The sequence below is a fragment of the Medicago truncatula genome, chromosome 5 (genome assembly GCF_003473485.1).
Source record: "Medicago truncatula cultivar Jemalong A17 chromosome 5, MtrunA17r5.0-ANR, whole genome shotgun sequence".
Lineage (NCBI taxonomy): Eukaryota > Viridiplantae > Streptophyta > Magnoliopsida > Fabales > Fabaceae > Medicago > Medicago truncatula.
The window spans coordinates 13,822,153-13,839,399 of NC_053046.1; the positions used below are offsets into that span (position 1 = coordinate 13,822,153).

Genomic DNA, 17,247 nt, shown 5'->3' on the forward strand with positions numbered 1-17,247 from the left:
GACCCGTGACAGGCTTAAAAAAATGTAGCATGTATAAAACGAAAAAATAACTCCAAAAGATAAAATTAAAGTGACTTAAATATTAATGTCTCTGAATCTGTAACATAGACATTCAAGTCGTTGATTGGATTTATGTGTCGAAATTCAACTGTTAATATGAACCAAACGAACAATATAATAAGATGAAGGCTTAAATATGATATTAGTCCATGTAATTTGGGTCGGTTTTGAATTTCGTCCCTGTAAAAAAAAAACTTTGAATTACATCCCTGTAAATTTTTTTTTGTTTGAAAAAGGTCCCTGGCCCCACATTTTTAATGATATGGCATGGTTTTTGCCACGTGGCAGTTGCTGACTGTGCAACTTATGCCACGTGGCATGCCACATAATATTAAAATTTTAAAAATAATTTTAAAAATTTTAAAATATAAAAAAAATTAAAATAATTTTCTGAAATTATTTTTCGATTTTTTTAAATGATTTTTGAATTTATTTTCATATTTTTTTAATTAAAAAAATAATTTTAATTTTTTAATTATGTGGCTGCCACGTGGCAGAAGTTGCACAGTCAGCAACTGCCACGTGGCAAAACCCATGCCATATCATAAAAAATGTGGGGCTAGGGACCTTTTTCAAAAAAAAAATAAAATTACAGGGATGTTTTCCAAACTTTTTTTTTACAGGGACGAAAAATCAAAACGAGCCCAAATTACGGGGACGAAAATGATATTTAAGCCTAAGATGAAATATCAAACAAGGCAATATTAAGACGCAAACAAACAATATCGCACTCAAACAAAGAAATCACAAAAAAAACACACAAAATCAGAACATTGTTACTAACACATGTAGATTAAAGAAGATTAAATATATATATATATATATATATATATATATATACACACACACACATGAGTGATTTCATGTCCAAAGACCATCAACACTTCTTTAGTGGATGAAGAAGAATAAATAATTTAGATAGAATGTGAATATGGAGTAGGTTATGTAAGAAAGTTGTTTTGACTATATGCACTAAAACACATGTTCAAGTTCAATTCAATTTTGATTGAACTAAAATTTAGTTAATTAAAATTTCACATATAGGAAATTATGCAATTATAATAATTCTTTTTATTTTGATAAAAAGTAATTTTAATTATTATAAATAAAATATGTAGGCCTATCCAAAAAGTCTGCATAAGTTAGACTTGAACACCAAATGTAAAGCTCATATTCAATGTAGTTTTTTTAGCCAAGACCAAAAAAGTTCACAACCAAGCAAGTAACCAGTTTCAACACATGGTAGCATATGAATATGAAGAATACAATTCATTTTAAGCATTTACTTTAAGTTAAGTAAAATATGTTAAATAGATGAGTATTGCGAATATTCTCATCAGCGTCGCTTTGGCCGAGTGGTTAAGGCGTGTGCCTGCTAAGTACATGGGGTTTCCCCGCGAGAGTTCGAATCTCTCAGGCGACGTTTTACCAATTTGTTTTGCTTGCTCTTTTATTTTTGAAGGAAGTAGGGACCACAACGGGTGCGAGTTGTAACTGGGGAAGGTTTTTTTTTTTTTTTTTTTTCAGGTTGGTTGCCTGTTGCCTTCTGCCTGCAGAGTGCGGCCTACCCCAGACACCACCTCTATCCTAATCCTAATTTCTATAAATAAATGCATTGTTTTTTTCATTTTTATCAAGACTTATTCAATTATATATGCAATCATTATTCTTTTTTAGTTTGGCTTAAACCATATGGATGATTTGTGTGATCCTTTCAACAAAAAAAAAATAGTGTGACTCTGTGAAATTTGTCAAGATAAAACCAAAACAAAATCGTATTCAAAATAACAATTTTATACTTTTAAAAAACAAACTGCACAAATTAAAAGATAATTTTATTATATTTACTTTCTTAAGCTTTTCTTAGCATACTCTTATATAAAAAAGGATATAGATAATTATTATAAACTGATTCGGATTTAATTTATATATTTATATATAAGCTTTCAATGTAATATTTTACATCGTTAATCAATCATAATCATAATATTATTAAAAATATTTAATTTTGATTATAACTATTTTTAATATGACACATATGATTGATTCTAATTTGTTGACTGCATAACAAATTTTGCATTGATAGTGTATAAAAATTAAACTCAAGTGATTTTACATGAAAAACTTATGTTTTTTTAAACAAAATATGGAAATATACTATTTATTCACTTTTCTGAAAGAAAGAAAAAAATGAATAATTCTATGACATGAAAAATTGTGAATTTTCATTAAATGTCGTGTAAAAGCATCTTATAAACCACAATAGATGTCATTAAAATTTTTGTAATACAATTGTGAGAGAAAAGTTAATAACACGCACTTTTTAACATACCATTATTTATTTGTTAAAATCCATACAAGTTTGATGGATTTTATATAAATTTTAATTAATAAAAAAGATTGTTTGCTACATACGAAGGTGAATTCTTCGAAATTAAGGTGAATCACTATAATTTTGAAGTTCGTCGTGATTCTTAAATATTTATCGTGATACCAAACATATATAAGTTAAAAAATGTATGTTAAAAAATTATGATTACTCTTTCTAAAAAAAATTCTATAAATTTTTTTTTTTTAAAGAAACTTTTCTATATTTATAAAAAAAGTCCAATTTGCATGAATTTTTAACACAATTCGTATTATCTGAAATAAATATTGGTTGCCACTACAACTTATATATAATTCTTTTGGTCAAGACAAGTTGGTCATTATCTTAGTCAGTCATTCCTAGCATCAAGGACACTTGGAGATGCACATGTTATTATTGTCGACGCAATTTTGGTTCACGTTAGAAGAAAGAACTATAAAGTCAAGAAGAATAAAGAATAGAATATGATCCTCTTCAATAAAAGCTTTTTAACCATTGAACTCTTCGCCATGGTGCTTCACATTTTCATATAGTTTTGTTTTTTGTTTCGACAATAGGCATATAGTTGCTCTTACCGATTCTCTTTGACAAAAGTGGAGACTTTAGTAGATTAAATTTGTGGTGGATGGTTCTCTTTCACATCAAGTTGAATTTAATTAATTAGGTCACTTACGAAAGTTCATCCTTGTGAATTCCTATCCCTCGCCAAACATTAATGATGGAAAATGAAAGCATATAATGTGTGGAAGCATATCAAGTGTGAGTGAAACTTGACCATACGATATCGTACATGGTTAAGATTCAAAAATAAATGCATGCATGTACCATATTTTTTTCATCGATGATGAAAACAAAATTAAGCAATTTCATTAATTGATTTTAAAGTTAGTCAAGAGAAGAAAGTTTATTTTTCTCGAAATGGTGCTTGGTATGTGCGACAACAAATATGTGAGGAATCTAAGTTCCAAATGACAAGTGATCTAAAGAAATATTTTGGTGTGCCTTTTTTTTTCTTTTTTTCTTTTTTCCGGTGTTCAAACCGCAGACCTTACATATATTATGCACTGTCTTTACCAATTGAGTTAAGTTCGCGGAGACGATGTGCTTTCGTTTTATAAGCGAGTTGGCAAGCATATTTTGGTTTTATGATTGATAAAGTGGGTCAAAGATTAAGCGGTTAGAGCTTCGCACTGGAGAAATCTATTTTTAGTATTTTTTTTTGGTTCAATTTTTAGTATTTAAATAGATCATACATGTATATATCATTTATTTATAATTTTGTAATAGTAGTGTTTAATAAGAACTCAAACCCTCCAATACAATACTTCACACAAATTTCTTAAAAAGGGCCTACTAATCATCTATCATTAATCAATAATTCTACTTCATTACATTTTATTTTTTTAATATTAAAAATATGCGAGACCTATAAGTAAATGAGATGCTTTTTTTAGACCCCAAACTCATTAGGTACTCAAATTTTATCCTCATAATGGTGGTACCTAATATGTACCAAGTCTTATGGAGTAAGACTTTATCGTTGTGGATGGTCTTAAAAGGTCGGAATTATGTCTTTTGCTAGATGGTTTACTTTAGTTAAATTACTGGTTCAAGCTCTCCTTAGCTATGTTATGCAATATGCTCATTTGTCTCAATTTGTTTATCATGTTGTGAATAAAATGCGTAGATTTTTTTTTACGAGAATCTAAACATGTTTATAAGGTTCAGTTGATTCCTCGAGAAATTTTTTGTCACCCTAAAACTTTTTATGGTCTAGGATTACGCAAAACTATGGATATCAATCAAACTTATATGATGAACGTTGACTTATATCTTATGGTGAGACTTCAAGATCTTTGGATTCATAGTTCAGACTATTCAACGTGAATCTAATAATCTATTTTTTTCTTTGAAAAAAATTAAATTGAAATTTCTTAAACTTGAGTTCAAACTTCAAAGGGTCCGTTAGAATTAAACTGTTTTTTTTTTTAAGAAAAGACTTACCTCTGAATTGACAATAATGACATCATTAGATTGAACAATATTATCAAAGTTCAAATTCGTATTGTCAAAATGTTGTAGGTGTTTGTGTAAGTTTAAGTGATAATATTGGTCCGTTTTTCTACGGGTAAAAGAACAACTTATGCAAAGGAATACTTAGTTTTCAAAAACAATATTAATTTTAAAGGAGTTTTTTGAAAATAATAATCAGATTGTTCGATAGTAGCCATTAAAAGGTGAATTGTATCGCAGCCTTTTTATTTTTTATTGAGTTGCATTTTACTTTTTCTCAAATTCAAATTAAACAAATAAAAAATACCAGTAACGTTGACTTGTTAAGAGTTATATTATAAATTTTGTCAAAAAAAAAAGAGTTATATTATAAATAATTTTATAATAATTTTCAATGTTAAAATTTGAGATGTTAGCTCTATGGATAGCTTTGTAACTTTAAATTCTCGTGAGGACGGTTGTAAAAAATTCACCTCTTTAATAGATAAAATTCACCTCAAATAGATAAAATTCACCTCATCCCTAAAAAATTCATAAATTATGTTTAAAATGTTCATGACTAAAAAAAATCACATGATAATGTTACTTTACGATATCTAATAAAAATATAATTAGATACATGTATAAAAAATTGTAGTGACAATACATACAAATTAATACATCATTAATTAAGTATCAAATAATTAGGTTGAATTATCTGGGAAAACACAAGTTTAATTCTTTTTTTTAAACAAGCCAAAATAAAATTATATTACCAAAACAATAGCAATCTCTTAGCACAAGGTGTGCCTAAAAGATCACTACCAATATACAAAGAAACAATGTCAAAAGGAAACAACCTCCAGTGGTTAATTAGCCAATGCCTAGATAAGCCATAGGACTTGACCACCACTAGAGTTGGGAATAGGCCAGGCTGGCCTACAGGGGCCTACGGCCTGGCTTGTTTTGGCCTGGTCTGTTTAGTAGATAGACTTAGGCTTAGGTTTTTTAAAAAGTCTGTTTAGTTAAATAGGTCAGACTTAGGCTTCCAGAAAAGCCTGTTAAGTCTAATAGGCCGGCCTATTAATACTTATTTATTAAAAAATATTTTTTATATTAAAATAATTGCATACATTAAAAATATAAACATCTTTTTCTCTATCTATTAGTCCCTAGATAGGCTTTGTTGTTATAGACTTTTAAGTAGGCTTTAATCTAGTTAAAATTTATTTGTAGTTAAATAGGCTTTTAAGTAGGCTTTAAGGCATGTTTAGCTTATTTAATAGGTCAAATGAACTATTTGATGACCTTAACATAAAGTCGGCCTATAAGTAGGCTTTCAGGCCAGTCCAGACTTTTAAATAGGTCAGGCCAGGCCAAGAAAAACGGCCTATAATAGGCCACAGGCCAGGCTCAGGCTTGTAAATTTTTTCGTAGACAGGCTCAGGCCTATCAAAGTCTGGTCTGGCCTATTCCCACCCTTAACCACCACATATGAGTTCCAAAAACAAAAGTGGCATTTTTAGCTTTCAGTCACGCTGACAATAACAACTTAATTTTATCAAGCAATCTAGGAGCCTTGGTTACAATATTTTTAAACAAATGATTGTTACGCTCATTCAAAACCACCCAAGAAGTCAAAAGCCAGATTAACTGAAGAAAAGACGCCTAGCTTTGCCAAAACCTGACATACAAGTGAACTGCACGAAGTGATTAGAAATAATGTTGGAGTTGACCCCCACACAACCTATCCATAGCCGCACTTGGGACCTATCCAAAGCCGCACTTGCTCCCATAAAATCGCGAAAAATGGGCATGAAAGAAATAATTGATCTGCTCTTTCAATCATACCACACCCTGTCACACAAAGAGCAGTGTCTAACTGTAAGATACCTCTTGCTGCCAAATTTGCTCTCGTTGGTAGCCAATCCCTAATGAGACGCCAAGCAAAGATCGTCACATTCAAAGGAACCTGATGATGCCAAACCAAACCAAAACACTATCCATGTTGGAGTTGACGATCGCTGTTATAACATCACACAAGTTTAATTCTTCATGGGAACAATTCTCGATTAAGCTAATTTACTAGGAACCCTTTCCCAATCACAAATAAAAGTCAAATCAAATCATTAATGTTTTTCTTTTCTAGAAGTATTTACTTTTTTTCACAAAAAACAATATATTATTAAATTGATTACACATAATATTTTTTGGTACAGCGAAAAAAATCTCTAATTATTTTTCGGAATCTTCTAAATAAATAAAAATCTTTGATTTTCCAAAAAAAAAAAAAAAAAACTTTGATTTGTGCCTAACAAAAAGGACCGTTCCATAAACGCGTGAATTAATTACACCCGATTTTGGACTAGTTACCGTGTATAGTTTCCACCAATTATGCATCCATCCATCCCATAATCGCGTAGAAGCAGTCACCCAGATGCTTCCAAAAAATACCCCAACTATAAATACTCTCTCATATCTCTTCTTTTCTCCACACCAAAACAACATTCATAGTTTCTTAGCATATGTCTCAGAGACCTAACGTTCCTCACTCTTCTTCCATAGCCTGTGGCCTTCATTCCCATCTCCTGGTTTCCAGTGAGATGAGCTCTAACTCTAATTGGTCTTTTTCCAATTCCCAGTAGAACTAGTTTCTCTACTACTATCAATTAAATTCATTATTACACCCCCAATATTCATTTTTATTCTTTGAAACTTATTGAAACCCTTTTTCTATACTAACTCAGAAACAACAACAAAAAAACACCATGGGTGTCAAAGGTTTTGTTGAAGGTGGTATTGCTTCAATCATAGCAGGATGTTCCACACATCCACTAGATCTTATTAAGGTTCGCATGCAACTTCAAGGTGAAAACGCGCCTAAGCCGAACCCAGTTCAGATCCTTCGACCGGCTCTTGCTTTCGGTCAAACCGGAACAACTACGATCCATGTTGGGTCTACTCCGGTTCCTCAGCCTCGTGTGGGCCTTGTCTCAGTCGGAGTCCGTCTTGTTCAACAAGAAGGTGTAACAGCTTTGTTCTCTGGCATCTCCGCCACCGTGCTCAGGCAGACACTGTACTCCACCACCAGGATGGGACTTTACGAGGTTTTGAAAAACAAGTGGACAGATCGTGAAGCTGGTGGCACTATGCCGCTGGTTCGCAAGATCGAGGCTGGACTTATTGCTGGTGGGGTTGGTGCTGCTATCGGTAACCCCGCCGATGTTGCCATGGTTCGAATGCAAGCCGATGGGAGACTCCCACCGGCTCAGCAGAGAAACTACAAATCTGTTGTTGACGCCATTACCAGAATGGCGAAGCAGGAAGGTGTGACTAGTCTCTGGCGCGGGTCATCATTGACTGTGAACCGCGCCATGCTGGTCACAGCTTCACAGCTGGCTTCATATGATCAATTCAAGGAGATGATTCTTGAGAAGGGTGTTATGCGTGATGGCCTTGGGACCCATGTGACAGCTAGTTTTGCAGCGGGATTTGTGGCGGCGGTTGCGTCGAATCCAGTGGATGTTATTAAGACAAGGGTGATGAACATGAAGGTGGAGGCTGGAAAGGAACCACCCTATGCTGGTGCTTTGGATTGTGCTTTGAAGACAGTTCGTGCTGAGGGTCCTATGGCTCTTTACAAGGGATTTATTCCTACAATTTCAAGGCAGGGACCTTTCACTGTTGTTCTGTTTGTTACTTTGGAGCAAGTTCGCAAGTTGTTGAAGGATTTCTGAGTTGCTAGATTGATGATGGCGAAGATTTTTAGTTTTTAAGTTGATTCCAATAAACTCTGTTTTAATTTTTGTCTTCTAATGTGGTTGTTCTAGATGGTAATTTTGATTAATGAAAACCATGATTTTAAATTGATGTGCAGATCTTATATCGGAATGACAAAACACCAGAAAATGTGGTTTATGCTACTTATGATATTCATATTGAATATTAATCACCTATAAAATATGATTAATTGTAAATGCTTAGATTGTACGTGATTAAAATTGTGGTTAATTCAATTACTTAATACACAATTAGACAATTTTGAACGTGTAAAGATCTGATGTTATGAAACATTTTTTGCCACAATAACAACTGTGATGTGTTGTTAAAAAAGCTGTGATGCTGTTGGAAGATCTAAAATCATTATGTTAGACAATTAGTAAAATATAAACCATTATGAAAAACATTAAACATGTTAAATGTTTTTACAAATCGGGACTTTGACTGTTTGTGACAGCAAAGCAGGCATTTTTGGTGTGAATGTATTTTAATCCAAGAAAGGAATTGCGTATACGTAATTATTAGATAGTTGAAAGTTCCAAACTTGTATTTTTCGTTTCATTTTTTGAAAGGAAGGTGCAACCAAAATTTGTAATTATAAATAGGCGCGTTTCCAACGTTAGTTCCCACTTAAATTTTATTGAATTTTTGATTTCCAACGTTTTTTTTCCATTAGCAAAATAGGTCCTCACTGTTAATTGTTGCTGATTGAGCAAACGGTGAAGCATACATGGATGTCACATCTGACTTTTTTTTGTTGGGTTAAATATGTTTTTAGTCCCTATAAAATTGAGGCATTTTAAGTTTAGTCCTTACTTAATTTTAATAGTTGTTTTAGTCCTTACAAAAATACTATGCACCCAGTATTAGTCTCTGTTCAATTCAAATTTGTTTAATTTATGCTTAAACTATTAAGTTTTTTAACAATTTTTTGTAGACGTGTTAAGAACATTAATAAAAGTTCCTCCGCAAAAAATTATCGCAAAATTTGATTTATATGTCCAAATTTTATTACTTTTATCTTTAACTTTTATCATTTTCAAATATTCATATTTAATTAATTTCATGTTAAAAAATTCTAAATTTTAATAATTGAACATTTCATAGTGTTCTAAACTTGTCTCAAAAAAATCGTTCAAAAATTGAAGAGTTTAAGGATAATTAAACAAACTTTGTTTTAGCAGAGACTAAAAAACCTACTAAAACTAGTTATGATAGTATTTTCATCATAAAAAGATATTTTTGACTAGTAATTATTTCAAAAAAACTATCAATTAGGCAACAAAACCACTCATACCCGACAATGCAAGAGAAGTCATCGATAAGATAGTGAAAATCGTGAATATTTTTGACATTGGGATAGCCATTCCGCCCATTTCGTCAAGATAAAGAAAACGTAGTTTATCATAACTAGTTCCTCCCAAGAAAAAAAGGGCAGCACCAATAAATCCATAAGATATTATTTGTAAAACGGCCCCGTTGAGCCCAATATTACTTATAGAACAAATTCCTAGAATTATGAAAGCCATATGAGATACCGAAGAATAAGCTATTTTTTTTTTAAATTACATTGACCATTGAATCGGCATAGATATTTGAATAGAACTCAATATCATTAATCAGGGGCAAAATATTGAATGAGCGTGGAAAAATAATTCCATATTAATTCGAACCAACCCATATGTTCCCATTTCATGCAAAACGCAAAACTAGTGGCAGTATACAAGAGTTTAAGGATAAATTGAACAAATTTGAATTGAGTAGGAATTAATACTGAGTGCATAATATTTTTGTAAGGACTAAAACAACTATTAAAATTAAGTAAGGACTAAACTTAAAATGCCTCAATTTTAAAGGGACTAAAAACATATTTAACCCAACAAAAAAAAAGTCAGATGTGGCATCCATGTGTGCTTCACCGTTTGCTCAATCAGCAACAATTAATAGCGAGGACCTATTTTGCTAACGGAAAAAAACATTGGGGACCAAAAATTTAATAAAATTTAAATAGGGACTAATGTTGGAAACGCGCCTATTTATAAGGACCTAAAACATAATTAACCCAATCTTTATTTACTCTTTTTTAATACTAACAGCTAAGATTGACAAACCAAAAGAGAATGAAAGGAAGCATAGTTTATTTTGAGGTGTAGCGTTGAGTAATGATCCTATTGGTGTAACTAGTGCTGAAGCATTCCTCCTCACACAACTTCCATTGGTGTCAGATTCAACGTATTGTTTGATTATTAGTGGAATAATTCTGATCTCCAAATCTTTGGCTGCTCATATAATTTTGAAGCATTGGGACCCAAATCACGAGCAAAATATCTCACCCATCTGCGTGTGTCAAAACTACTTGGCGCGTGTTATTGTCGCAGTCCTATTATTAGTTGAGTAAATCACTAAATTGGGACCCTAAACTATGAGTGCAAAATAATTTGAGAGTATAAAATGCTAAAGACATCGTTTGAAGAATCAAAAGAATTAAGTTTTTTGTATAGAAAATTATGAATTACTTTGTCAATTGTTTGACTTGGACTCTCTTGGTAAGGCAAAAAAGTTAGCCTATAAATTCGATTGATCAAAAAAGGATAATGTTTTTTACCACGAACTTATAACTTATTTCACGAGCTTAAAAGCTATTTTTCAGACGCTATTTCAAGTAGCGTTTGAACTTATAACTTATCATTTTTTCTTCTAATTTTATCCTTATTGTTTTATCTAAAATTCTTTTTACCCTTTATAATTTATTGTAATTTAAACTAATATATATATATATAGTTACGTTAGTTGCTGGACTTTTTTTTTTAAATAAATGTTAGGTGCTGGACATGTACATTTCTTTTCCTTACATTTTTGAACTGCTAATTTTACCAAATATCTTAATTATCTATAAGATATTAATTATCAATCATCAATTAGAAGGTATCATCTTTCCGTTATTTTTACCAAACATAACCTTATATTTACAAGATACTTTCTCCTTTCTAAAATTTAATATTTTAAAAATATTATTAGAAACAAATTCAACATCCCTTGCAAAATATAAACCCGCAACGCATAAATCTTGAAATTGCTCTATATGTCATGTCATTTAATTTGACACTTCAACACCCTTAACATAATTATTTGATGGAGGGAGGCATTTTGACTAACTTGATCTTTTTTTTTTTTTTTGACAAAGACTAACTTGATCTTAGAGATGAATCGTTTGTATGAGAAAAATATAATCATTTGAATTTTAGAATAATTTATTTATTCGTAGGAGAATATACGAAAAATAGAGAAAATATTTGTAATTATTCTGAAAAATAAGTTATTTTCAAAATATATTTGGAATTTACACCAAGATCACAAATATTATACTCTAAAATTCACGTTTTAGCAATATTTTTACATACCAATCAGGCAATTGGACTATTCTGCACCACAAGCTCAATATACCAATTAGGCAATGCTTCGTCATAAGGATTCTGTCTCTATCTTCTTCCTAGAATAATTTGATCTGTTTGTTAAGCTTTGCAAGACCACAAATAATTGACATTTTATGGATGAAAATGAATTGTTTCTTTCATAAATGTGCGTTGCAAACGTAATCGTACTATTTTGCTCTTTGTGGAAAGCTTTTAATTTTAGTTGCCTAGAAAAAGATAAGAGGAAAAATCTATATATTTTTTAGTTTACCCTAAACTGAAAAAGTTTTTTTTTGTTACAAAGAGAGGGGATAAAACCAAATGAAAGAATCTTTTTGAGCGAAGAAGACTCCTATGACATTTACCAAAGAGAATTAATAAGGATTAATAAGGATTAATTCTCGTATCTATAAGAAAAAAATTAAATTATGGTCATTGTATCGGCCTCAAGTCTACGACACCACCTTTTTGAGATATTATCCGCTTTAAATCTTGTGTGTTAGCCCTTGGAGTTTTGTCCTTTGTCAAAAGACATTTTGTTGGGTTAAGAAGTGTGTGTTGTTTATAACATTTGGTCTCGATTAGTAAGCAATTAAGGACTTTTATGTATAATTATCCGGTCGATCGAGGTTAAGGGATTTAAGTTGTAAGTCATTAGACATTTAAATTGGATCATGCTAACAAGTGATAATATTATATTTGTTTGATTATAAAGTATTTTAAGGATTTCTCCAAAAAAAAAAGTATCTTATGGATTTTTTATTTTTACTGTGAAAGGTATCTTAAGGATATTGGTTAGCATATTTATCGAATTGAACTTCAATTTGTATTTTCGACTAAAATTTATGGATAACTATGCATGTGCAAGAAACTATCAAATTTCAAAGAGTGGCTACAAAGTGCAAGCTTGATGCAAATTTTTGGATCGTTGGGGCTGTACACTACACAGCAATTGGGCTATTTAGATTGAAGGAAATTTCCTAGCTAGTTGCAACTAGAAGAGGTTCACTAAAAATATGTTGGGGTTTTTCTTCCATTCATTAATGTCTAGATCGATCATTTTCAACTACTTGAAATTAACCAAACTAGGCCAACCAATTCTACACTGATAGTAGAGTATCAAGTGGATTTCATATTGTACCAAATTTCTTATTGGAATTAATTTGTACCAGTCTAATCTATCCAGCAAAATCAAGCTACTATATTGAAAGCCTAAAGACAAATAAATTACCAAGAGAAAGTAGCTAGCAATACTTGACCACAAATCAAAACTAGTATAATGTATAGAGCAAGAAAATTCCACTAAACATCAAAAGATTAATTGGGAGGTGTGTGTGTGGAACAGGTTATTCCACTTTGACATGTTAGGTTAATCATTCATATCTATACCCAAAAGTGGTTTGAAAGTTACATTTGACAAAGTGTTTTCGCACTATATGCTTTTTCCTTAAGGGGGTTCACTATCAATCAAAGTTAAAGAGAACTATCCTACATTCCTACCTTATTGAATATTTATAATTAATTTAGGGTTAAAGGTATTTTACCCCCTGTAAAATAGGTTATTTTTGGGCTCCCTTATAAAATATTTTTTTTGATTTATCCCCTGTAATTTTTTTTTTTTAGAATACCCCCCTAATAGGTCATAAAAAAAAACAATTTTTTTTTTGCAGAAATTTTTCGTTTTTTTATGACCTATTAGGGGCGTATTAAAATAAAATAAAATTATAGGGGGTAAATAAAAATATATTTTACAGAGGAAAAACCGGAAATGACCTATATTACAGGAGGTAAAGCACCATTAACCCATTAATTTATGTATAATCTATTAATTAATCAGAGAGTTGTGTTCTTGAATCCGAACGTGAATGAGTTTAAATTGGATTGTAATGAATGGATAAAAAAAAAATTATTGGTATATTTACATTCCACCTAATAATGACATAATGTATATGATAGATATAATATATACTAAAAGAGCACAGCAAAGTCTTATTGTACCCATATTTTGTTTCATGATCACTAAATCTTCAAATGCTCTCCAACATGTCGATGTTCCCATAGCCACCGTGCAAGGTGGGATTTCCATGGCCGAAACAGTATGGTTGAGAGTTGATATAGTGGTTAGGGAGATAGAGTTGTAGAGTAGAGGGAAAGAAAAATGATAAACAACCAAATCAAGTGTAAGAGAAGCATGAATCCGGATTGTATGCAATCGTCGTTCGACCAAAATCAATCGTGGATTGGAGAAAGGAGATGTTACAAATTTGAAACCATGCAACATATATCAAAAATCTTTATTTTATCATATGAGTTGTACTTACGAGATAATTCTACAACACCTTTAAAATATGAAGATACATAGATAACAAATATAATTCATAGATATTAATATGTCTTCGATTTTTGGCATATAAAATGGTAAAATTTTGTAATCTCAAATATTTGGTTGAAGATGAAATTTGGCCAAAAAAAAAATTAAATAAAGATGACATTGTTTTATCATATATTTTTTTTTGTACAAATATGTATAGTATATAATTTTGACGCTATTAATCAAAATTTCTGGATCTGCTCTCAGAGATGAACATAATAAGAGTTGCAACGATCATTAGTTCAACTCCCTCTACTAGTAAAATAAAAATAAACATTTGTCATCTAGATAGAAAGAAAGAAAAAAGCAGCTAAAGTATTAAAAAAAAAACAGGTGAGCTCAAATCTGATGCAAGTTCAAAACTTCAAAGGAAGATGTTATATGAAGACTCTGTTAATTTGGGAGGGTTTTCCATATACAATGACTTTGTCAAAAAAAAAAAGGGTCGATTGGATAACCAAAATTTGAACTTTTAACTTATTTTTCTTTGTTGTAATATAATATAACCATGTATGACTGATTCAGCATTTCTTTTTACAAATGTTTATAGTTCAAATGTATTAGATAGAACTAATAAACATGTATAGTATTCAATCGGGTTTGTCAATAAGAGAGTGGGAGAAGAAGCATAAAAAAGAAAGAATCATTCAAACGGTGCATGTTAGGATTTGGATCAGCCATGTAAATAAAACGAAGGGAAATTGCACTAACCTCAACTAAGTCTCTTTAAACAACACCGACACTCTTTTAATTTTAGACTTTAGTTATATACGATCCGAGTCTTTTTAAACGACATTAACACCCTTTTAGTTTAAACGACATAGACACGGACATCCACTTTAATTTTAGAGGATGTGTTGGATTAGGATTCTATAGGATTTTAAAAGATTTTTTAATTATGAAAAAGTCTTGTGGTATTTAATCAAGACTTTTTGCAACTTAAAAAAAGTTTTGTGGTATTCAATCAAGACTCTTTGTCATTTTAAAAAAGTCTTGAGGTATTCAATCAAGATTTTTCATTACTTAAAAAAAGTCTTGTGGTATTCAAAATCATTCAAATTTCGAAGGATTGTTTAATAAATTGGATTTTGATGGATTTTGTGGGATTTTGTAGTGTAATTTTAACAAGAAAAAGTCTTTCAAGAAAAGATGATATTTCTTGAGATTGTTTTTCTTCTAAAAGTTACTATCTCTTTCTTCTCCTTTCTCTCTCTCTCCCTCCCCCTCCCTATTCTCTCCTTTCTCTCTTCGTTTCTCTCTCTCTCTCTCTCCATTCTCTCTCTCTCATCCCCCCTGTCTCCCTCTCTCTATCTCATAAAAAAAATAAAAAATTGTATTGAGAATATTATGATAGAGAGTATGTCGTAATCAATGTTCCGCAAATCGAGTGTTAACTCTCCGAGATTATCGAGTTTACGTTTTTAGGTACAAAAATCGTGTTAACTCTGAGGTAAAATCGGTTTCTGGTAAAATTGGAAGGTTTAAGGAGTTTGACTAAGTTAACACTCGGTAAACTCGTGTAACTCGACCGATTTGTAATGGCTGACACAATATTTTTTTTTAAAAGATTTGTAAGTGTTGGCATAATTTTAAATATGTACAATTGAATTTTGTGGGAATAACATTTTTAACAAATAAAAAATGTGTATTGAGAATAATGTGTTAAGAGTGTTTTTAGTCCCTTAAAATCTTATAAAATCCATAAAATTCTTAAAATTTGAAAATCAATAGTAAAAGAATTTTTTATTGGTTTTATTTTTCTTTATTCAAACGCTAGAATTTATTTGTTCATTATTTTTATCATTCACGCTTGTAAGTTTGTTCTTTTTCTCCTAAAATTCATTGAATCCTTTGAAATTTTAAAATCACATAAAATCCTTTAAAATTCTTAAAAGTCAGTGTGATAAATCCTTTAAAATCTTGAGAGTATAAAGTCTTTTACATAAAAAGTCTTTTAAAATCTCACAGAATCAATACAATCTCACACAGTCTTTTAAAATCTTAAAGACTTTTATTTATTAAAATAGTCTTTTAAAATCCTAATCCAATACACCCCACTTAGTTTTTAAAATAGACTTATCTCCCAAATCCTCAATAAAAAAATTGCGCTTCAATTTTTTTATTCAACCCTTGTATTTTTATCGGTCATTCACTAAAAAGACACGAAAATAAACACTCAAGTTGTGAAACTTGAATAACCATTTATTTCAAATTGCATATATTGGTGGACCATATGTGATGATTTAAAACTAGGATTAAACACTCAATTTGAAACTTTAGGAATAAACACTATTTGATACTTTAGTTGACCTTTCAATAAAAGGAAAGCCTGATACAACTAGGGCTTTCATTTACAAATTTAATTAGACTAATATTTAAATAAATATATAGTATGCAAGTAGGAATTAACTTAGTTGACTTTTTACTGTTAACAAAAAAGAAAAACCTGATACAACTAGAGCTTTCAATGATTTGACTTTTATTTAAATATATATAGGATGCAAGTAGGATTTATAAGATAGAATTTTCACATTGAGTTTTTTTAATTGAGTTTATTTTAACATGTTTCATTAGCATTTCCTTTAAACTGGCCGGTCAATAATTATTTTCATAATCACGTGACCGTCCCATTTGAATTTAACATTGAAAACAGAATCATAGCACCATGTCCTCCAATTTGAATTTGACATTGAAAACAGAATCATGTCACCAAGTTCCAGGAACAAATAATGTTGGTTAGACCCAAGTAATTTATAAACACTGTTAACTTGTGCATTTTAGGCATAAGTTAAGAAGTTAAATAAAGAGAAATGCTAAGTGTCTTTAAGGCACTTAACTATTCAATGTTTTAAAGCTTGAAAATTGTATATTCAATAATTTTAAAAGTTCAACCAAATTAATTAAGTTAGACATGAATTAGTCCGTTTAATAACTCACTTTAAATTCACACGTGTTGTATTTTTGAGTGAAGATAGTTAGTCCCTCGCAATTTTCTCTATCCAATTCAGCCTCGACAAAAAAATTAACCCACGTTAGTCTTTGACATTTTTAAATAAAGGACAAATTAGTACCTGATTCAATCATGGTACTAATTCGTCCCTAACATAAAAATATCAGAGACTAGATGGATTTGGATTTATTTTTTTGTTAGGGACTAAATTCAGCCAAGAGAAAATTGTGAATGAGTCGTCACTCTTTGTTTATTGGAGAAGCATAAATAAAGTTCATCACCAAACATAAAAGGCAACAACAATGCACCTGGG

The 17,247-nt window shown here is 30.8% G+C and overlaps 1 protein-coding gene and 1 non-coding gene across 2 annotated transcripts; both read left to right on the top strand.

Annotated features, from left to right (window-relative positions):
- The first annotated feature begins 1,401 nt into the window (after positions 1-1,401).
- On the top strand, positions 1,402-1,483 carry TRNAS-GCU (transfer RNA serine (anticodon GCU)). Its single transcript has one exon. It is a non-coding gene; the product is annotated as a tRNA-Ser (tRNA).
- A 5,417-nt stretch (positions 1,484-6,900) lies between these two features.
- LOC11410946 (mitochondrial uncoupling protein 5) lies at positions 6,901-8,291 on the top strand. Its single transcript, XM_003613030.4, has one exon. It carries the CDS (start codon positions 7,189-7,191, stop codon positions 8,155-8,157), a length of 969 nt encoding a protein of 322 aa, XP_003613078.1. The 5' UTR covers positions 6,901-7,188; the 3' UTR covers positions 8,158-8,291.
- The last annotated feature ends 8,956 nt before the right edge of the window (positions 8,292-17,247 follow it).